General features: G+C 47.8%; 1 protein-coding gene across 1 annotated transcript in view; it reads right to left on the bottom strand.

The window, feature by feature from the left end:
- ARNT2 (aryl hydrocarbon receptor nuclear translocator 2) overlaps positions 1-23,348 on the bottom strand; it is a 151,258-nt gene that overhangs the window by 106,182 nt on the left and 21,728 nt on the right. The window contains exon 4 of the mRNA XM_055556223.1: positions 19,569-19,782. Within this exon, the coding sequence (XP_055412198.1) occupies positions 19,569-19,782 (214 nt within the window). The remainder of the gene's footprint in view (positions 1-19,568; positions 19,783-23,348) is intronic.

Below are 23,348 nucleotides of genomic sequence, written 5' to 3'. Positions count from 1 at the left end.
AAAGTACAAATTCCTCATCCTGTTTGGAATATGCTGGAGTGTGATTTAAAGAAATACATTCCTCTCAGGGTATCATGCTTCAAAAATGCCAGAAATGCAAGCTCAAGGGGGAATGATTAACCCTACTCTCCGTCCTTGGCTGGAGAAGGGCTGCCTGGGGTGTGAACAGAGCCCAGGCTGACACGCAGTTCAAGAAGGCAAATGCAGGTCATGCATCGCCTGCCCTGAAAATTGCTCCTGAAATGATCAGAGAAATACAAAAGGAGCATGGATGGACCCAGAGGCTGTCATACAGACTGAAGTGAGTCAGGAAAAAACAACTGTCACTTTTATGTGGAATCTAGAAAATTGGTACAGATGATCTTATTTGCAAAGCAGAATAGAGACACAGATGCAGGGAACAAATGTATGGACACCAAGGGGGAAGGGGGTGGTGGTGGGAGGAATTGGGAGATTGGGATTCACATATATGCACCACTATGTATAAAATAGATAACTGAAGAGAACTTACTGTACAGCACAGGGAAGTCTACTCAGTGCTTTGTGGTGACTTAAATAAGAAGGAAATCCAAAAGAGAGGGCATATGTGTATATATATGGGCTTTAGTAATAAAGACTCTGCCTGCAATACAGCAGATGCAGGGTTTGATTCCTGGGTCCAGAAGATCCCCTGGAGGAGGTAATGGCAAGCCACTCCAGGATTCTTGCCTGGAGAATCCCCAAAACAAAGAAGACTGGTGGGCTACCATCTATGGGGTCTCAAAAGAGTCGGACACAACTGAGGTAACTAAGTATGCATGCATGAATGTATATGTATACACATAACCGATTCACTTTGCTGTACAGCAGAGGGATCAGAAACATGGAGGGATTTCTGCAAGAAACTGTACATCTAAGGATGTGATGGGAATGGATATGAGCAGTCGTGTAGCCCAACAATTGCAAAGGAATAGGCTGCCTGAGAAGGATGTAAAAGAGTTCCCTAATAGAAGCCTCTATGGGAAAGACCCTGATGCTTGGAAAGATTGAGGGCAGAAGGAGAAGGGGGTGACAGAGGATGAGATGGTTGGATGACATCACTGATTCAATGGACATGAGTTTGAGCATACTGTGGGAGATAGTGAAGGACAGGGAAGCCTGGTGTGCTGCTTCCATGGGGTTGCAAAGAGTCAGACACGACTTAGTGAGGACCAACAACAAATTCTGCAAGCAGGAAAGAGACAGGGGGTCAGAAAGCAGAGGAGAGGTTGCCCAGGGTCTAGACCCAGAAAGGCCAGGGGCAGAGCTCTCACTCACATGACCTTGACTTACAGCAGCCACCTGCCCCATAAATTGGAGAGGCTGCTTCCAAGGGGCAGCATTTTGGTTAGAGTAGTGGGCGACGCTCTTGCCAGCTTGAGGCTGCCCAGTACACATAGCTGCCGCTGCCTGCAAAACCTCAGCCCTTCCCAGACAACCAGGCCCTCAACCTAAACAAACTAAGTTTCAAAGAAATATACAGTGACTTGAATCATTTCAAGTTTCAATAAATGTTAGGAACCCAGGATTAAAAAGGTGAGGGAGTGGGCAAGGTTAGCTTAATAGATGAAAATCATTAAAAGATGAAAAAATTCTACTCCAAAAAGAAGGAAGTTGATCTGAAAAGTTAGAAGAATACCATACCACTCCATGAAACACATTCTGAGACAGAAAACAATATTTCGGAATACCAAATCTCAGTGATATTTGAGGAGATCTTCTATAAATAAAAAAGGGAACAATCTGAGACAAGAAAAGATTAGTTTTAGATGAAAAACATGATTTCGGCATTGAAAACTCAAGTGGAGGCAGTACAAAGTGACCTTGCTGAAAGCTCAGTTGATGAATTAGAAGGACCCACTGAGAAATTGTCCCAGAAGTCACAGGAAAAAACGAAAAAGGAGGTGAGTGTGACAAGCAAACATCTAACATTCTGCGGGAATCATCAGGAGATCATCACAGGAACTGCAAAACAGAGTTGACAGAGGAGACCAACACAGAATAGAAACAATATAGTGACAAGTTAAATAAAGACTAAAAATGGCCCACATTAAAAAAAAAACTATATGAAAATTCAGTAGAAAAGGGACAGTCTTTTCAACAAAGGTGCTAGAACAAATGGATTGTTGTTGTTCAGTCACTCTGTCAAGTCCAATTCTGCGACCCCATGGACTACATATATAGCATGCCAGGGTTCCCTGTCCTTCTCTATCTTCCGGAGTTTGCTCAAACTAATATCCATTGAGCTGGTGATGCCATCCAACCATCTCATTCTCTGTTACCCCCTTCTCCTCATGCCCTTAATCTTTCCCAGCATCAGGGTCTTTTCCAATGACTCAGCTTTTCACATCAGGTGCCCAAAGTACAACTGGATATCCATATGAAAAAAAAAAAAAAAAAAACTCCCAAAACCACATCTTGTCATGAGGATTAAATGAGAAATATTTGTGAAGTTACTTCACAGAGCATCTCTCTATATATTAGTTCCCTTCATTCTTGGATTCCAAATGAAACCATTTCCTTCCCTGGAGCAAAAAAGGCATAAAAATGAAGAACAGATTATGTGAATGTGCTTTCAGGGACCATTTCTTGCACATGGTTTGAATTCTAGTGCATAACTGTCCTCCAGGGCTACCACGGCCTGGTCTTTCCCCTCATCACACTGCATGGCCTTATTTACCTCCCCAAACCCTACAGCAGCTTCCATGCCACAGGGCCTTTGCACATGTCAGTCCCATGGCTAGGGAAATGCTTGCCACTCCAGGCCCTAGGGCTTCCCAGGTGACTCAGTGGCAAAGAACCCACCTGTCAATGCAGTAGACCCAGGTTCAATCCCTGGGTTGGGAAAATCCCCTGGAGAAGGAAATGGCTACTCACTCCAGTATTCTTGCCTGGAGAATCCTATGGTTGAGGAACCTGGCAGGCTACAGTCCATGGGGTCATAAAGAGTCGGACACGACGTAGCAACTAAACCACCACCACAGGGGTGACCAAACTGGCTGAGCACAAGGATATTATTCCAAAGCAGATGGGACTGACTGCCGAAGCCGTCAGCTCTGCCCCTGTGGACATTCCACAAAGAGTCAGGCATGTTCTGGAAGGTGCAGCATGACCCAGAGAAGTGTTGGCCTTGTGACTTCTGGGGTCCACACAGCACACTGCTCTAATGATTCTAGGTCCCCAGCATACAAGCCTTCAACTCAAGGTTAAAGAATGACACTGTCAGCTACTCACTGGAGAGTAATTCATGTCATCACCAGAGAGCAGAGAACTGAAACCCGGATGGCTGCCTGAGAAAACTGGAGGATAAGAAAAGAATCCACAAAAATAACGGGAAAACTGTATGCAGATGTTTTCCTCAATTAACGTCTCCTGAGCAAGCAATAAACAGGAAAGATCAGTGCTAAATGTGCATTTTTCTTTAACCGTTAGGCATGAGTCACAACCTTTCAGAGGGGAGTGTGTCTCTTTTTTTTAATGAAGTGAAAGGAAACTATTTTAATTTTCTTGATCACACTGGGGTTTTTGCAATTGAGTTATTTTTAACCAAAGCATTACAAAATATGACCATCACGTGAGAATATTACTGAAACTGAAATCATACCAGCAGGAAGCAATGAGTCCAGATAATTTCATCTGTCTGAAAACAGTGCTACTCTACGTTATTTTTGTTATATTTACCTCTTATATTGATACATGGAGGGGAAAAGGGTCCTTGTCTGTATTTCTTGAGCACCAAAGTTAGGACAAAAAGGGACTCCCCAGGTGGTCCAGTGGTTAGGACTCCATTCTCCCAGTGCTGGGGGCCTGGTTTCAATCCCTGGTCAGGGAACTAGATCCCACGTGCGGCAACTAAGAGTTCACATGCCAAAGCTAGCAACTAACACCTCGAGCAGCCAAATAAATACATTTAAGAAAAAAGACACAAAGTTAGGACAAAAGATACTTCATTAAGAAATCAAGACTCAGACTTCCCTGGTGGTCCAGTGGATATGAATCCACCTGATAATGCAGGGGACACGGGTTCCATCCCTGGTCTGGAAAGGTTCCACACGCCTTGGAGCAACTAAGTCCACGTACCACAACTACTGAGCCTGTGTGCTGCTGCTACTGAAGCCCGCTCACCTGGAGTTTGTGCTCCGCAAGAAGAGACGCCACCGCACTGAGAAGCCCGCATACCACAAATATAGAGTACCCCCTGCCTGCCACAACTAGATAAAGCCCGAGCTCAGCAATGAAGACCTAGTGCAGCAAATAAATAAATAAATAAATCATTAAAAAATAAAAGGAAATCAAGACTCTTGCAAAGAGGTTCAAAAATGCTGAAGTTGCTCATTTTTCAATGGTGTTGTTAACTGATTACATTTTTAATACTTTGTGTCTTTGTGGTTTTGATCTTGCTGAACTCTCTCTCCTGGTGTAAAGCAAACGAGGCTGTATTATTTGATTGGATGGGGTTTTATCCGGCAGGAGATGCCCCAGGGTGCAGCATCTAGTTCATACTGAAATCACCAGGGCTGCTTTTACAAACACAGATGCTGGGCTTGACACAGTGGAATCCAGAGAAATGGGGTGAAGACCTGATATCACAATTGTTAACACATCCAGTGAGATTCTGATGTGCATGGAGATTTGAGAACCACTGTTTCAGGAGGCAGGAATTTTAAAAACGTATTTACAAAGTGGTTGTGTTTCAAGCACTTCTTGGATGTTCCTCGGTTCAAGAAAAGCCAGGATACAAAAATGGGCCTGTAGAAAACAGATCTTTAGGAGGCAATCTTAGTTTCAAAGAAATGCACCAGTGGTTCTTTCATGTGGTGAAATCTCAGAGTGAATTTGAAGCAAGATTCAGAGTTCTCAAGTCTAATCCACATGCCTTTATAATGGGATGGAAAACATATTGTTGTGTTGTTGTTGTTTAGGTGCTCAGTCGTGTCGAACTCTTTGTGACCCAATGGACTGTAGCCCACCAGGCTCCTCTGCCATGGAATTCTCCAGGCAAGAATACTGGAATAGGTTGCTACTTCCTTCTCCAAGGGATCTTCCAGACCCAGGGATCGAACCAGGTCTCCTGCATCGCAGGCAGATTCTTTACTGTCTGAGCCATTGGGGAAGCCCAATCAAGCTATACCCAAGTTAAAATGAGGTCACGCTCCTATCAAGGAGGCTCCTAATTCAATACAATTGGCATCCTTAAAGGAAGAAGAAATGTGGACATGGAAACATACAAGCATTTGATGATGGAGGCAGAGATGGGAGTGGCATGTCTGCAAGTCAAGGAATGTCGGGATTGCTGGTCACCACCAGAAGCCAGGAGAGAGGCCTGGTACAGTCTCCTCATAGCTTACAGAAGGACTCAGCCCTGCTGACATCCTGATTCTGGACTCCTGACCTCCAGAACTGGGAGACAGTAAATTTCTGTTGTTTTAAGCTGCTCAGTTTGTGGTGATTTGTGAGTGCAGCTCAAGGGCACCATCCTAACCCCTGCCTCCATCACCTCCCCTGGACAGTTCCAGCACCCGCGTTAGCCTGACTCCTCCCACACCCCAGGCTGGCTTCCCTACACGTTCTCCACTCGGTAGCTGCAACGAGCTTCTCAGAAGCAACATGGAAGCCAGGACTCTTCTGGTTAAAGACCTGCAGTGCCCTGGGTACGTACTGCTCTGGGACTAAGCACCCACGCTCCTCACCCTCCACCGCCATCTCCGTGGGTAGCCTTCAGCTTCCTTGCCAGGTCTCACAAAGCCTCATGCACTCACAGGAGCCCACTCCAGCCTGCCCCGACAATCCAGATTCTATGTTATTCATTCTCCCTGACCCCCGGCCTCTGCCTTCTTAACACTTGTCATAGTGTGTTGCGAGTGATCATTTCTTTGCTGTTTCTCTTCCCCACTGAACTGTAACCTCCATGAGAGCATCAGTCTGGTACAGACTGCATCAGTTTCATGGGGCTTCACAGGTGGTGCTGTTGGTAAAGAACCTGCCTGCCACTGAAGGAGATGTAAGAGACACGAGTTCGATCCCTGGGTTGGGAAGATTCCCTGGAGGAAGGCATGGCAACCCACTCCAGTATTCTTGCCCAGAGACTCCCATGGACAGAGGAGCCTGGTGAACTACAGACCTTGGGGTCGCAAAGAGTGGGACATACTGAAGCGACAGCACATGTGTATCCCCAACACTCAGTACAGCATCTTGCACAAAACGAGTAGGTACTCAATAAATACGTGCTGGATGAACGAATTAATCGACAGAACAAAGGGAGAAAGAGAGCATGCACATCTTCACACCCCCTCCTCCTGAATGTGCAATAGATGATCTTGAGCACAGGGTGGGAGGAGGAAGCCATCCTTTCACGATTGGACAAAACTCAGAAAGTCTACCTGCCTTCCCTTGTCAACAGTGCCAAAATCCTAAGTGACACTTTATTGGGGCAAGAAGAGGAATAAAGCAAGCAAGACAGTCTGGAAAACCACTGATTCAGATAGATGTTTGAATCTAATTTTCAATTATTTAAAAGTGAATGAGGACTTCCCTGGTGGTCCAGCAGTTAAGAACCCACCTGCCAGTGCAGGGGACATGGGTTCAATCCCTGGGCCGGGAAGATTAAATCCCTGTGCAACAACTACTGAGCCTGTGCTCTAGAGTTGCTGCTCTGCAGCAAGAGAAGCCACTGTAATGAAAAGTCCGAGCACCGCAACTAGAGAGTAGCCCCTGCGTACCACAACCAGAGAAAGCCCACTTGCAGCAACAAAGACCCAGCACAGCCAAAAATAAATAAATAAATATTTTTTAAAAAGTGAACGAAACCTCCCCAGTTTTCAAATGCAATCATTAATACTATCCCACATGTCATGTCAGGCTTCCCAGGTGGCTCCAGTAGTAAAGAACCGACCTGTTCACGCAGGCAATATAAGAGATGTGAGTACGATCCCTAGGTCAGGAAGATCCCCTGGACAAGGGAATGATAACCCACTCCAATATTCTTGCCTGGACAATCCCACGGACACAGGAGCCTGGTGGGCTATAGTCCATAGTGTCACAAAGAGTCAGACATGACTGAAGTGACTTAGCACGCATGCATGTGTCACATCGTGCAAACTTCACCACAGTCCTGTAGGTCTGTATCTACAGGTGAGGAACTGAGCCCAGGAGGGTTAAGTCATTCACCCAAAATAAAGGGTCGTGAACCATAACTGTCAGCAGGTGCATCCAACTCCACATGCAGGGATCCTTCCATGATCCCCAGTGGCCTCACCTCACCCCCATGCCCACCCCCATCATCCTCCAGCCACCCTAGTGAGCACACACGCAGGCTGGGGGAGCTCTCTCTGCTCTCCCTGCTGGCGGAGAAGTCGACTCTCCAGCCACAATCTGTGGATGTTTGTGCAAACCCTGTCCGAGCCCTTTATCTGCTGCGACACCACAGCGATAATGAACCCAGCAGCCCCAGTTGGAAATCTGTCCAGATTCATGAAATAATTTTCACCATAAACAGGAGAGAAAAACACCAACGTTTGAGCAGCATCAGCAAGCTATGGACACAGGAAAGCAAAACAAGGCAGGTTGTATAAATATTTAACAATGAGAAAGAACTGAACAGGCGCCAGAGAGACATCTGGGGTAACACATCTAAGCAGGCTGTGGTTTCCAGTGGGAAAGGCACTAGGAAGACCTGAAAATAGCTAGCCCGCGAGTTCAGATTTCACTCTCACGTGCGTTCACCAAGCACCTCTGGCAACCCAACTCTAAACGCTTTTTCCAGTGGCCTAAGTGTTTACTACACAATTGGGCAATTTCTAAGGAGCTGGAATCAAATAAACATGATTTCCTTGCCACTAACACACTTTATTTTGATTTCAAACAACAGAAATGCTATAACGGTGCTCATAGTTGACTTGGATAAAGTGGGGATCTTTTTTTTTGGCAGGGGGCACATGTATTGACGTTACCTAATATGGCAACAAACAGATGAACTGCTGAAGGTGTTTAGGATTTCAGGGTCTGGCATCAGTCCAAAGATGAAGTTTGGGTATTCCAAGGAAAATAAGCTATAGATTTTCAAGTCTGGTTCTCATGAAGTTACCTTTATGATTGACATTTGGAAATAGACCATCTTTCTCCAGAACTGATACCACCGGGGTGGACTTCCCAGTTCAGGGACCCCTGTGGGACCAATTATTGGCCTGACATTCTTCCCTGAAGGACCCAACTGTGTGGCTGAGGCTGACACAATTCTGTCCTCGCCCTCCTGTGCAAAGTGTCATGAAGGAGGCCCAGCTGCCTCGGTGGGTGAGGCTCAATGCTGACAACTGTTGGCTCTTTTCCCAGGCATGCCTGCTGTCCTCTGTGCCGTCATTCATAACCAGGCTTGCTTCTGCTCCAGCCCGGGTCCTCACGGGCCATCCTCAGCTCCTTGCTCCCCTCCTCTTCCCTGGTGGAGGATGGTAACCACCGAGCCTGCAAACTTCCTCCCAACACGGATGGAGAGTCTGCCACATGTGAGCTACTGAGCAAGGTCCCAGGGCTGCAAACCTCCTCCCCACATGGATGGAGAGTCTGCCACATGTGGACTACCGAGTGAGGTCCCAGGGCTGCAAACCTCTTCCCCACGAGGACAGAGAGTCTGCCATGTGTGGACTACTGAGCGAGGTCCCAGGGCTGCAAACCTCCTCCCCACACGGACAGAGAGTCTGCCATGTGTGGACTACTGAGCGAGGTCCCAGGGCTGCAAACCTCCTCCCCACGCGGACAGAGAGTCTGCCATGTGTGGACTACTGAGCGAGGTCCCAGGGCTGCAAACCTCCTCCCCACATGGACGGAGAGTCTGCCACGTGTGGACTACTGAGCGAGGTCCCAGGGCTGCAAACCTCCTCCCCACACTGATGGACAGTCTGCCATGTGTGGACTACTGAGCGAGGTCCCAGGGCTGCAAACCTCCTCCCCACATGAACGGGGACTCTGCCATGTGTGGACTACTGAGCGAGGTCCCAGGGCTGCAAACCTCCTCCCCACACAGATGGACAGTCTGCCATGTGTGGACTACTGAACGAGGTCCCAGGGCTGCAAACCTCCTCCCCACACTGATGGACAGTCTGCCATGTGTGGGCTACTGAGCGAGGTCCCAGGGCTGCAAACCTCCTCCCCACACTGATGGACAGTCTGCCATGTGTGGACTACTGAGCGAGGTCCCAGGGCTGCAAACCTCCTCCCCACACAGATGGAGAGTCTGCCACGTGTGGACTACTGAGTGAGGTCCCAGGGCTGCAAACCTCTGAAGGCTGCTCCTCCAACTGCTCTCCCTGAAAGCTTGGCCTTGGACCCAAGAGCTGGGCAAATCCAAGCTGGTCAGCAGAAATTGCTGGGCCAGGACTTCCCTGGTGGTTCAATGGTTAAGACTCTGCATTCCAATGCAGGGGGTGTGAGTTCAATCCCTGGTCGGGGAGCTAAGATCCCACATGCCTCAGGACCAAAAAACCAAAACATAAAACAGAAACGATGCTGTAACAAATTCAATAAAGACTTTAAAAATGGTCCACATCAAAAAAGTCTTAAAAAAAAAGTTGCTGAGGCCAATTCTACCACTTCCTGCCAGTACCCAGCCATGCCTAGCAGTCAGAGGATGCCCCTGACCCCAGCTGCTGCAAGCCCCCAACCACAACTTGCTGAATTCTTTAGTTCAGGGCTTCTCAGTCTAGACTATGCACATAAATCCCTTGGACATTTCACTAAAATGTATTAGGTTGGCCAAAAGGTTTGTTCGTGTTTTTCTGTAACATCATACAGAAAAACCCAGATGAACTTTTTGACCAACCCAACAGACTCTGAGTCGGCAGGCTCAGGATGGGGCCTAGGATTGCATTTCTAAGAAGCTCCCAGGAGACGAAGGTGCTGCTGGTTCACAGAGCACACTTACTACATCTTACCAGGGTCTACCTTCCAAGGTCAGATACACATGTGCCTTCAGCTTCATTGTTCATAAGACACTTTATAAAACCATGTATCCCCATCTTTCTGAGGAGGACTGCTAAACTCAAGACATGAAAGAGCTTGACAAGGTCAAAATAGAGGTGGACTCAATCCGGGTGATTTTAGCTCAAGTTCCAGGATGGTTTCTGGAAACCAGTGATTCTCAGATTTCAGCGTGCATCAGAATGATGTGGAGGGTGGGAAAAAATACAGATTACTGGGCCCCTGGAGCCTCTGACTCAGTAGGTCTGGGGTTCAGCCCACAATTGACATCTCTAACAAGTTCACAAGTGATGCTCACACAGTTGGACCAGGGACCACACTTTGAGAACCACTGCATTAGACCAGGGGACCCTGGAGACCCCTGGGGAATCTGACTGTAGTCTCAAAGCTCTGACACCATCTACAACTCATGTGACCCTGAACTGGACTGTCTTCCCTCTGAGCAGGGCTCCCAGAGTCCAGGGTTGGACTGCTCTGCATGTGCTACATCGGGCCAGGCCAAGGCTTTCCAGGCTTCTTTGTATCTCAATGCCTCAGAAGAAACAGATGTTTTGTCTGCACTGAGGATGAGCTCCATCTGTAGAAGCTGCTGGGCCTCAGCTGTATGGTCCTGGGAAGCTCCCAGTGAGATGTCAAGCTCCATGCTCCTCACCTGTGAAATAAGTTCAACACAACCACCCCCACTACCACCCGCTTTCGCCCCATGAACAGAACTGCACTCAGGCCCAGAGGAGTGAGGGTTCTGAAGCCCACCTGTGCATCAGAGTCACCAGAAAGCTTTTATAAAGTACCAGTGCCAACCCCTTCCCCAGTCCTAGGGCAGGACAGGTGTATTGGTGTATTGGTCACCTCTCCTCACATGATTGGGTCTAATCTGCAGCTTGTTTCTACTAACATAGGGTAGAAACGTGCTATAAGAATGTAAGACAAGGGCTTTCCCGGTGGTCCAGTGGTTAGGAATCCGCCTGCCAATGCAGGGACACCAGTTTGATTTCTGGTCGGGGAAGATTCCACACACCTCAAAGCAACTACGCCTGTGTGCCACAACATTCTAGAGACTGCATGCTCTAGAGCCCGTGCTCCACAAAGAGAAGCCACCACAACTAGGGAGTACCCCCCAATCGTCTCAACTAGAGAAAACCCTGTGCTCAGCAGCGAAGACCCAGCACAACCAAAACAATACATTATTTATCTAATTAATTAATTTAAAAAGGTAAAAGAGTCTGCTATAGCTATGAATAGTTCACTGTTGGGGTTGGGTGAGAAAAGAAAAGTGAAACGAGCACTGAGTCCCGCAGGCGTCATCCCCTCTCGCAGACAAGCAGGGAGACTGCAGAGCCTATGTAGCATCCTAACCCCTCCCAGGAGCAGTGTGATGACACGTCGTCAAGCCGAGCTGGATGAGCAGGCTTCCTGGGGAGCTGCTCCCTGTGGCCCGACCGCGGCCCGGCCAAACCCAGTGATCCAAGACTGAAAGCATCTCTGGACTTCAGCAAAGCTCTCGGGAAGATAGGGAAGCTTAATCACAGCTGATTGGGACATGTGAATCACGCACGGGAGCTTTCCGGCTAAAGCCTTTGGGGAGCAACCCTGCTGAGGCTCGCCCCAGATTATCAAAAATCATTTGGAACAGTTAGGAAATGGGGGTCCATTCATCCAACAACAGTTGGAAACGCCTGTCGGTGATGAGAAGGAGAGGCTGTGTCCCAGATGAGCTTTCTATGGCTGTGCAGAACAAGTATTTGTTGAATGAATGAATACATGACTTAAATTTTAAAGACTTTACTGAATTTGTTACAATACTGTTTCTGTTTTATGTTTTGATTTTTTATCCACAAGGCGTGGATCTTGGCTCCCTGACCAGAGATCGAACCTGCACCCCCTGCATTGAAAGGCGAAGTCTTAACCACTGGACCAAAAAGGAAGTCCCACATACATGACTTTTAAAAAGTAATGACTGGATAAAGAAAGAGATGGAGAGAGGAAAGAAGGAAGGAAGACAAGGGAAGGAAAGAAGGAAGGAAAGGAGGGAGGAAGAGAAAGAGAAAGGGAAGAAGGGAGGGAGAGGAAGAAGGAAAGAAGGGAAGACAGAAAGAAAAAGAAAGAAAGAAGGAAGGAAGGAAGAAGAAAGATAATCCAGCCTTGCTTATACTCTGTGCCTTTGGACACTTTTAACAACTGCAAAGTTTTTCCTTATATTGAACCAAAAGGCTGACCCAATTCTCTGAATAAAGAGCCAAGCAGAAACAGAGCCACAGAAAATCAAAGTGGGGAAAGGGACCAATAAACCTAGTCTGACAAGTCCATGGATCCAGGCACTTCCTACACAGCGCAGTGCTCGAGGTCACTGAAGAGGAGTCTCCAGTGTCTGCTAGCCAGGACCAGGGCTGTCCCTGTCCCACAGGGACAGGGTTGGGGGACAGGGCTGGGGGATGGGAGGGGTCTTGGGCTACATCGTGTAAGACACAGAGAAGGGCTTGCCCGCTCTGTGCTCCCCTGGGCAGCTGGCTGCACTGCTGGCCCCTCAGCCCCACCCCTTGGGCGCATCCTGTTACAGTCACAGACTCTGCTACCACTGGGACCCCCCTTGGTTCCTCTCCCTCCACACAGTGAGCTGGGGCTCAGGTCACTCTGAGATACATAATAATTATTTCTCATGGAGGGCCCCTTCCTCCATCAGCCTTCTACCTGACCACTGCCCTCCTTCATACCTGACACTGGCTCCATCTTAAGCTCAGAATCCTGTCACCCCAGTCTCCCCAGCATTCCCAGTAAGAGGAGATGCTCCCCATTCTCTGGGAGAACACCCACCCTTCCCCAGGATCACCCTGAGCCTGGTTCTCCCAGCCAGCGCCAACTTGAGGTCTGCCTCTCAGCATTCCCCTCTCCCTTTGAGTGACTGCACTAACTTCCCTCCAGGAAATCACATCTCCCCTGCTCTTGGGTCCAAGTGTCTTGGGTGGAGACGCCAGCTCAGTCTCCCTGGCCACTGGAATAGGGCAAGGCAGGTGGCCCAAGCTGATCCAGGAGAGCCAGTCCCAGGATTTTTGCTAGAAGTATTGAAAAGGCAACCTATTTCTGCTGGTGTTATAAAGCTTTGTTGTTCAGTTACTAAGTTGTCTGACTGACTCTGCGACCCTGTGGACTGTAGCCCTTTAGGCTCCTCTGTCCATGGGATTTTTCAGGCAAGAATACTGGAGTGGGTAGCCATTTCCTCCTCCAGTTTTGGAGGGGAAGGGTATGTTTAATACCTTGAAGCTGGTAATGGTATATGGGTGTGGGCCTAAGTCCAAACTCATCAAATTGTATACATTTAATATGTGCAATCTTTGGTATATCAATTGCACCTCAATAAAGCTTTAAAAAGAAACAAAGCTAGAAGAAAAGAAACACAGTTGATTCTCACCATTCGCAGTAGTTCTGTTCTGTGGAGTCACTGCAAACAGTGAATGAGCAAACACTGAACCATTGCTCCTAAGGGAGATTGAGCGTTATGTTCCTGCCAGCCTCTGGTCACAACACTCTTATTAATCACTGGACATAGAGTCTTATTTTCTGTGTTTCTATTTAAAGACACCTTCTTTAACACATCTTGATTCATAACACTGAACTCACAGTCAACAGCATTTATGACTCATGCCTGAACGAGGTTTATCCAACACACGTCTTCTCTCCAGAAGGCACATTACAGCCCTGTGCTTAAGGACACTAGAGAGACTTCAGCACTGCTCTAGGGGGTCACGTTAAACAGCAAAATCACTGACAGAAAGCACAAAGAGACCAAACGTCACAGCACAAAACACGAGAAGAGCACGTGTTTCTAGTTATGAGGGCTGAGAACAGAAGGCAGGGTGTCATCCCGTGTGGCCTCTGTGCCAGTCCTCAAATGACCTCTAACACTTCGTGGGTACTGATGTTGGGATTACAAGTAAATTTTGCTACTATCAAATTCATCAACATCGAATGTGCGAATAACAGAGACTGACTGTGCTTTCGCTAGCAGGGCTCAAATTACCTGGATCCTTCTGAGCCTGAAGCCAATACACCCCTTTCAGTTCCACGAGCCCATGAATTTCCTTCTTCACTCAATCCCCTGGAGTTGATCTTCTGTCACTTGAACCACGCCGGTTCCATGGCTGCTCTTTCCTATTGGCATGGAGGTCTCTGGGAGGAAGGCACTGGTTCCCTCTCATTAGCCTTAGAACCCTCAACATCCCCATGACCCCTGCAAAGGGAAAGTTCAGCACTGCCTGCCCCCACCCCCCAGGCATTGTTTGCAAAGAGATTTTCCAGGTTTACATGCAGAGTCACTCAGCATGAGATGACAGATCCCTTTGACTCTCCTACCAAGATAAATTCTCACAAGGAGCTGGGTTCTTCTTGTGAGTAAACACTCCTCAGCAGGATCCCCCTCAAGCTACAGCCAATCCGAGTCTTGGAGAATGAATATGCTTTCTCTATGGCTCTTCTTTTTCCCTTTGGGAACTTTATTGATTCAAACCTAAGAAGCTGGATGTGCAAAATCTCCTGGTTACTGGCTATCCAATTTCAATTGGATACTGGCCATTGAGAATTCCTTTATAGTTTCAGTCAGGCTTCCCAGGTGGTGCTAGTGGTCAAGAACCCATGTGCCAATGCAGGAGACATAACAGACACGGGTTCAATCCCTGACTCAGGAAGATCCCTTGGAGGAAGTCATGGCAACCCTCTCCTGGAGAATCCCATGGAAAGAGGAACCTGGCAGGCTGCAGTCAATAGGGTCACAAAGAGTCAGACACGACTGAGAGACTTGGCATGCACACAGTTTCAGTCATTTCTTGACCTCTTTTCCTTCTACTCAAAATCCACTTATATAATTTTTCAGAGACAGAAAACTCCACCCTTATTACATGATGCATGTCTCTGTGTAGCATTTTAAAAACAATTATTTAAAAATAATACTTAAAGTATAATTTTAATTTTCATGGAAAGCTAAGATTCAATTAACTTTTTCTTAGAGATCTGAAAACATTTCCCCACTTACTTTTGATGTCCTGTGTTCTGCATAGCTCTGGTTTCCAGGGCCAATGTTGCCACCCTGCCCACCAGGCTGTGACAACCCACAAGGAAGCGTTCACGGGAGTGGGGTCCAGAGGGGCCTGTGGCTGTGGCCCTGAGGCAGGAACCTGGTGGCAGCTTTTAGTTCCTCTTCTCCAACCTCCTACCATTTCTCCAATCAGTGGATTAGATTCTATACCGGGGCCTTGGGCAAGAGGGTAGAATAGAGCTAGAAGGGCCCTAGCAATGTCCTAGGCTGAGATAAGCAGAACAAGAGGCAGAGAAGAAAGGAACCAGCCAAGATCGCAGACTGTAAACCAGCAAGGGGCTCCCAAGGCCCTCCCAGCACTTTCTCTATGAGCAGTGTTGCTGCTGCTAGGTGAGGGTTTTCCCCAGCCCCTCCTCACATTGATAAACCTCAGCTTTTATTCACAGACAAGTCACATCATTGCACTGGTCCACACCACTCCATGAGATGGTTGGATGGCATCAGCAATTCAATGGACATGAATCTGAGCAAACTTCGGAAGATACTGGAGGACAGGGAAGGCTGGCATGCTGCAGTCCATGGGGTCGCAAAGAGTCCGACACCACTTAGCAACTGAACAATTCCATGATGCCTGGTTTCCATTCCAAGGAGACTTTGTGAATCTTCTGACACACTCTTTGTCACCACTCCTCCAGCCATGGTAAAAATTTTAATTCCACAAAGAAGAACTCCCTCATCACCACCACCCCCAGTGACAGCAGTTCTGTGCAAGCACTGTTTTTCTGGGATCCTCAAGTCAGCATGGGCATCTGCAGGCCCACTGTCATTAGGCGGCTTGTCCCCCAGTCACCACGCGCATGCAAGGCCCCACATGCTCAGTCCAGGATGCCCTGCAAAACCTGTGCATGGAACAGGGACTCCCTACTGACTGGGAGGCTCAGAGAAGGGGAACTTTGTTGGGTCAAGAGTGCCAGGCTGCCCTGGTTAAATCAGCCCCACCCCAGCAGTCCTTGCCTGGTTCCCTGCCCCCACACCCTGCCTCCCACCCTGATGGCCCATCCAATGGGCCATGTCATCTCTCTCCGGGCCTGAAACCCACCATGCCTAAGGACAGGAGGGTTGAGAAACCCTAGTCCAATCACTGAAGGCATCATATCGTCCCTGTGGTTTTTTATTACTAGTTTTCATTACATCTGCACTTTGGCTGGCTACAAAGCCCAGCTCCCGCCCAGTCCTTGGTCCAGCAAAACCCTGAGGCCCTATTCCCAAGCTTCCTGCGCCAGATCAATACACTTTTACGCTGTGTGTCCTGGGAGATTCGCATTGCACGCTCTCTGGTTCAAGAAGAGACCCGGTCCTCTTCACCACCCTTCTCCACCCAACCTCATGGAGCCCAGCCACTCAGGGTTCACTGGCTCTTCTCTGGCATCTTGGAGGACTCACTCCACTACACCAGCTCTGGCTGCCAAGGCCACCATCCAACGTCCACTCCAGGGACCTTTCTTTCCAAATGTGGTTCACGCTGCCCCTTTCAACACTGCCACACACATTAAAACTTCCCACAGACATAAGTGTCCACCCAACTCTGGCAAGCCAGTTTGTTAAACCCTTGATCCGGAAACTGACCTGCCTTTGACCATCACTTCCCCCACCCACTGACTACCACAGCTGGGTCTCCTGACTGCTTTCATAAAGCCACATCCTGTGTTCACATACTGGAGTTGGGGGGAAAAAAGACCGCTCTTTTCAGGGAAGGTGATTTCAGCTGTCAAACCAACACTTCCTGGCTGATGTATTCTCCCTTTCACATCCCTTCCAAGATCGTTAACTTCCCAAGGCGTGTCCCCTACGATGTCTGTAGGGAGTTCTCTCATTCAGCCCCAGCTGTGCAATGGCGGACCATGTCTTTCTCTGAGTCTGTTTCAGCACCGTTGTTTTACACATATGGAGAGCTCATCTCTGCACATCGTAGACTCTGTCCACATACCTTAATCCTTCATTATCTTCCTCCTTTGTGTGTGTCATTGATAACCAACACTGAGAAAATTACTATTATTGTTCAGAAACAGCGGTACTCCTGTCACTTTTTAAAAACATTTTAAAAATTAATTTTATTGGGGTATAGTTTGGTTTATTGGAGTATGGTATAGACCCAGCTCATCTTGAGTGGTGAGAAGATTGGACATGGGACTCCTATCCAGAGATTTGAGCCCTTTGGAGGGAGGGGCTTCCCCGGTGGCTCTGACGGTAAAAAACCCACCTGCAATGCAAGAGACACAGGTTTGATCCTTGGGTTGGGAAGATCCCTTGAAGAAGGGAGTGGTAACCCACTCCAGTATTCTCACTGGAGAATCTCATAGACAGAGGAGCCTGGAGTGCTCTAGGCCATAGGGCTGTAGAGAGTCAGACGCGACTGACTGACGCGAAAAGGTGGCTGTCTACAGCCCAAGAGAGAGCTCTTACCAGAAACCAAACCTGTCAACACCTTGATCTTGGACTTCCAGCCTCCAAAACTGTGAGAAAATAAATGACAGTGGTTTAAGCCACCCAGTGTGTGGTATTTTGTTATGTCAACCCTAGCAGACTGCTGCTGCTGCTGCTGCTAAGTTGCGTCAGTCGTGTCCGACTCTGTGTGACCCCATAGACGGCAGCCCACCAGGCTCTCCCGTCCCTGGGATTCTCCAGGCAAGAACACTGGAGTGGGTTGCCATTTCCTTCTCCAATGCATGAAACTACAATATAAAAGCACTGCCTCACTGCTCACCAGGCTTCTGCTGGACACCTACTGTGTGCCAAGCATTGAATGAGGTACTTTAGGCAGACTCGGAAGAAAATGAGACTCCAGTGGCTCTCGGTGTTGGTAGGAAGAACACGCTGCACAAACAGATCTGTCATAAAGCGGAATGTAGGGATCATGGTATGAAGTGTTGCTCAACCACGTCCGACTCTTTGCAACCTCATGGACTAGAGCCCCCCAGGCTCTGCTGTCCATAGAATTCTCCAGGCAAGAATACTGGAGTGGGTGGCCATTCTCTTCTCCAGAGAATCTTCTAGACCCAGGGATCAAACCTGGGTCTCCTGCATTGCAGGCAGATTCTTTATTGTCTGAGCCACCAGGGAAGCCCTATTATGGTATACTCAGCTCTACTATAATGCTTTTTTGTAAAAGCAAATCTTGGGACTTCCAAGGTGGTCCAGCAGTGAAGAGTCCGCCTTGCAATGCAGGGGGACACAGGTTCATTCCCTAGTTGGAGAATTGAAACCCCACAGGCCAAAGAGCAACTAAGCTCATGTGCTGCAACTATTGAGCCTTCAAGCCACAACTAGAGAGTCTGCGCACTGCAATGGAAGATTCTGCAAGACTCAACAAAGAACCTACATGCTGCAACCAAGACGCAACACAGCCCAGTAAATAAACAAAATAATTAAGAACGCAATTCTGCTCCAGTGCCACTGATACGCTGGGTGACAGTTCGATCAGAATGTGAATTTTGTGTTTGCTTATGCTTGATTTTATCTGTAAGAAGTACTACATGAACACAGAAACTGCACCCAGCGGAATAAAGCCACACAGGAATTCACAAAATGTACACACTCTGGCACACAGCAGCTGCCTTGATTTACCACGTGTGTTATGAGCCACAACTATCCACATACTATGTTACAGTTCTTGATTTCTGCCTGATTTCACACAATGATCCTTGGACCACTTTCACACCAACACCCAAGTTCTGAGGCTCACTTAAACAAGTCAGCTTCAAGTCAGGTTTCAAGGTCAAGTGCCATAAATTTCTTAACCACTTAATGTGTCAAGCAATGCTCCCATTTTCATTAGGTTCCTAGTTTTGTTCTTATCTAAAAATCTAGCCCACTTTCCCCTCCCAAGCCCTCTGGTTTTTATTTCATGATTTTGTTTCTTGCAGTAATTTTTATAGCATGTTATTTTGTGGTATAGCAGAGCTAACTGTATTTAAATGTCTCAATAAGAAATTTCACTTCCCATAAGTAAGGCCTGGAAAATCAACACCTATGATTAGGCTCACAAATAATCACACACTTATGGGTTGTGGCTAATGTGTAAACAATGCTTCCTAGTGGCAACATCCCATAATTGGAGGTAAAATATAGGAAAAAATCATGCATTAAAAATGAATTTTTAACATGTTACAGGATAAATGAAACTATTAAACAAGCTAAGTCAAACATATCCTTCACCTGTAGGCAACTTTTTCTGACCTCAAACTTCCCAGTACTTTTAGAATTTACTTATTTTAACTGGACAATAACTACTTTACAGTATTGTGATAGTTTCTGCCATGCATCAGGGTGAATCAACCGTAGGCAAACATGTGTCCCCTACTATTCTGTGCCCCCCACCCCATTCCTCCAGGTTGTCACAGAGCACTGGCTTTGGGCACCCTTCGTCATCATCAAACTGCCACAGGCTATCTATTTTACATATGGTAATATATTTGTTCCAGTGTTATTCCTTGGTATGTTTAAGGAAAGAAGATTTTCTCTAGGGAGAAAACTTCATGGAGAGAGCGACACTGACCTGTCATTGAGTTTTCTGAGGTGCACAGCTGCTCTCTCAGCTTCTCCACGTCGTCAGGATGTACCTGCTCATAGAGGGTGCTCCCGAACCACTCTGACTGGGGTTGATTCAGCACAGGGGTGACAGAGTCGGACACGTAAATCACTCTGCCCGTCTCAGCTGCCACTACAAACAGAAACCCGTCAGCCGCTTCAAGGATGAGATGCTTCAGTTCCTGGGAAGAGAAGATCACAATGAGGACCTGACATGGACAAACCCAGGTCAGGTAAACCGTCTTATTAGCAACCTTCAATTTTCATTCAGAAGCTCATTATGATACACAAATGCTTTTAGGAACTTTTTTTTTTTTTCCGGAAAATGAGCTTTAAAAGTGCACAAAGCAGACTTCCCTGGTGGTATGGAGGATAAGAATCTGCCTGCCAATGCAGGGGACACGGGTTCAATCCCTGGTCCAGGAAGGTTTCACGTGCCAAGGAGCAACTAAGTTTGTGCACCATAACTCTGAAGCCCATGCGCCTAGAGCCTGTGCTCCATTAACAACAGAAGCCACTGCAATGAGAAGCCCCCACACCACAAGGAAGAGTACTCCCTGCTGTTCACAACTAGAGAAAGTCCACTCAGCAATGAAGACCCAGTGTAGCCAAACATAAATGAATAAGTTATTTTGTTAAAAGAAGTTCAGAAAGCTCACACTAAGCCCTAAGATACAGCTGCTCCAAACACAGTTAACTGTCTTTAACTAGTCCTCTTTTTTATGATTTTTTTAAAAATGTGGATCATTTTTAAAGTCTTCACTGAATTTGTTAAAATATGCTTTTATTTGGCCATGAGGCATGTGGCATCTTAGCTCCCTGCCCAGGGATCAAACTCGCACCCCCTGCATTAGAAGGCAAAGTCTTTATCACTGGACCACCAAGGAAGTCCCTTAACTTGCTCTTGCTTAAGGAAAGAGGAAATTCCCAGCCCAGTGGAATCAGAAGGTATTGGGTCACAGAGGTGTGAATGGCCTCTCCTACATTTTCAAACTGCAGTCATGTCACTGGAGCACACGATGGTCCAGGAAGGGAGGGGAGGACCACGGGAAAGTGGGAAGAGAGAAGGAAAGGCACCAGGCGTCTCCCCAGCCACCGCCTGCCATGCTGTTAGTGCTCCCACTCCTCTTCTCTTCCTTTCTGAGCTGAATGCTGGCAGTGGATATGAGGGCCTCACTTTACATCGTCTGTCAAACTCCCAGAACTCTGTGACAGCTGACATCTCAACAGAGTCCCAGGGTAATCCCAGGAGGTGGCAGGGATACCAACATTGTCCATGTCCCTTGGCGGTGAGAAGAGAGTTTAGCTGTGCCAGCCCTGGAGTCACACTGACTCACAGGCTCATGACTGTTGGTGCCGGCAGGAAGGATGGATGAATGGGCGGCAGGAAGCCCTCAACATCCCGAGAGGGATGCAGAGTGGGCAAGATCAACTTTGTTCAAATGAGATGCCTTTTCTTTGCAGCACCTGCAGGCAGCCCAGGGGCAGCTGTCTCCCCTGTCAGTCTCATGTCAGGCTCAGGGGCCCTTTCCTGCTGAATGCAAGGGGCTCCGTCCTTACAGGACTTGGGAACCAACTCTTTCACGTGTGCCGGAGTCCACAGCCAGCTCTCCATCCACCTCACACACTGCTCAGGCCCCAAAGAGAAAAGGGATTCTTCTGGTCAGTGGTTGGCAAACAATTCTTGCTGGGAATTCTTTGCTGTTTTGTTGTTTAGTCGCTAAATTGTGTCCGGCTCTTTTGTGACCCCATGGATTGTAGCCCGCCAGCCTCCTCTGTCCATGGACTGTCCACAGACTGAACCCACAGCTCTAACATCTCCTGCACTGGCAGGCGGATTCTTCACCACTGAGCCACCTGGGAAGCCCCAAATTCCTTGCTTCCATGTAATTGCTGGTGGGCTTCCCTGGTGGCTCAAGTGGTAAAGAATCCATCTGCCAAAGCAGGAGACTCAGGTTCGATCCCTGGGTTGGGAAGATCCCCTGGAGTAGGAAATGGCAACCCGCTCTAGTATTCCTGCCTGAACAATCCCCAAGGACAGAGGAGTCTGGCAGACACAGAGGAATCCATAGGGTCACAAAGAGTTGGAAACAACTGGGTGACTAAACAACAACAACAAAAATTGGAAGCCCTGCTGTAACAGAGTAAGGGCCACCTGTGTGGAGCCTGGAGCATCCGGCCCCGCCCTTGGTGTCCGACCTAAGGGCACCCAAAAGCTCAAAGACTAGGAAACATGAGTCAGCTGGTGAGCAGAACCCAGGGAGGTCTCCGAGCCCTCTCGGCTGAGTCAGAACTCTAACATCCTTTGCCTGGGAATTGGGTGCGGAAGCGGGCTATACAATCATTTTTTAAAGAAACGTTTGTTTTCCCCCTTTGTCTTGTTTCGCACTTCCGCTGTGCCATCCCTCTTGATGATGACTTAGTTCAGAAGACTGGGTCAGCAGTTTTATTTTCAGTGTTGAGATGGTCTTCCCAACAGGAAGGACGGTAACACATAAAACAGGTTGTCTGGGAAAGTAGAGAATTCTGTCTCCGAAGGAGAGGAAGTGGACAAGTTGACTCCATTTATGTTTTCACAGTTTCAGCCCTTTTTAGGGACTGTGGGAAGGGCTTATGGGCCAGAGCTCACCCTCCTCACGGGCCCCTCTTTCTATACCCTCCCCTCTGGTTTTCATCTTTTGGGAGCACCCCCACTCATGACCAAGGTCCTGTGCCCTGAATCCAGAAGCAGTCTTGCCCCTATCTTTGTTAAGCCAACAGGAAGGTCTAAAAGCACAAACGGTGGAGTCAAAGGAGACCACCAACTCCAGCTCTTCCACTCCACTGTGCAAGTCTGGGCTCCGGACGTAGTATCTTTGGCTTCTGGTTGGTTTTTTTTTTCATGCTTTTTTCTTGGGGTGGGGGGAAAGATTTTGTGAGGTTAAATGAGATCTTGAATGTGAAGGACTTAGTAAGGGCTTGGCGAACAGTAGGTACTTAACATATGTGGCTGTTGTCATTATCAACAGCCTACCAAGGAACGGAGGGGTGAATGGGGGGAGAGGATGCATGTGACTTGCATAATTGCCTTCTCTCTTCTCTCCATTTTCTTTCTTTTTTAAAAAACATTTAAAAAATATATTTATTAATTAGGCTGCATCAGGTCTTAGTTGTGGCGTGTGGGACCTTCAGTTGTAGCATGCAAACTCTTAGTTAGGGCACGCAGGATCGAGTTCCCTGACCGGGGATCAAATCTGGGCCCCCTGCATTGGGAGCACAGAGTCTTTAGCCACTGGACCACCAGGTAAGTCCCTCCATGTTTTTAATCCCCAGTCACTTAAAGAGATTAATGTCAAATATGGACCCCAGCAGTGTTTTTATAAGGATTAAAGAAATGTAGAGGAAAAGCCTTTTACTAACCCCCGTGGTTAGGACATGCATAATGCATTTCTGTCTGCTTACCTGCCAGCTAGGCTTCCCTGGTGGTTCAGATGGTAAAGAACCCGCCTGCCAATGCAGGAGACTCTGGGTTCAATCTCTGGTCGAGAAGATCCCCTGGAGGAGAGCATGGAAACCCACTCCAGTATTCTTTCCTGGAGAATTCCATGGACAGAGGAGTCTGGCAGGCTATAGTCCATGGGGTCACAGAGAGTCCGACATGACTAAACGATTAACACTACTTTCACACTGTCCACCAGCTAGTCATCCTTCATTCCACTCCAGCTCCGTGTTAAACACCCTACTCTGCTTCCTTCCTTACCTGTCTCCA

The sequence above is a fragment of the Bubalus kerabau genome, chromosome 19, assembly GCF_029407905.1.
Source record: "Bubalus kerabau isolate K-KA32 ecotype Philippines breed swamp buffalo chromosome 19, PCC_UOA_SB_1v2, whole genome shotgun sequence".
NCBI lineage: Eukaryota > Metazoa > Chordata > Mammalia > Artiodactyla > Bovidae > Bubalus > Bubalus kerabau.
The sequence above is the reverse complement of the archived record's forward strand: the minus strand, read 5'-3'. Positions and strand labels throughout refer to the sequence as shown.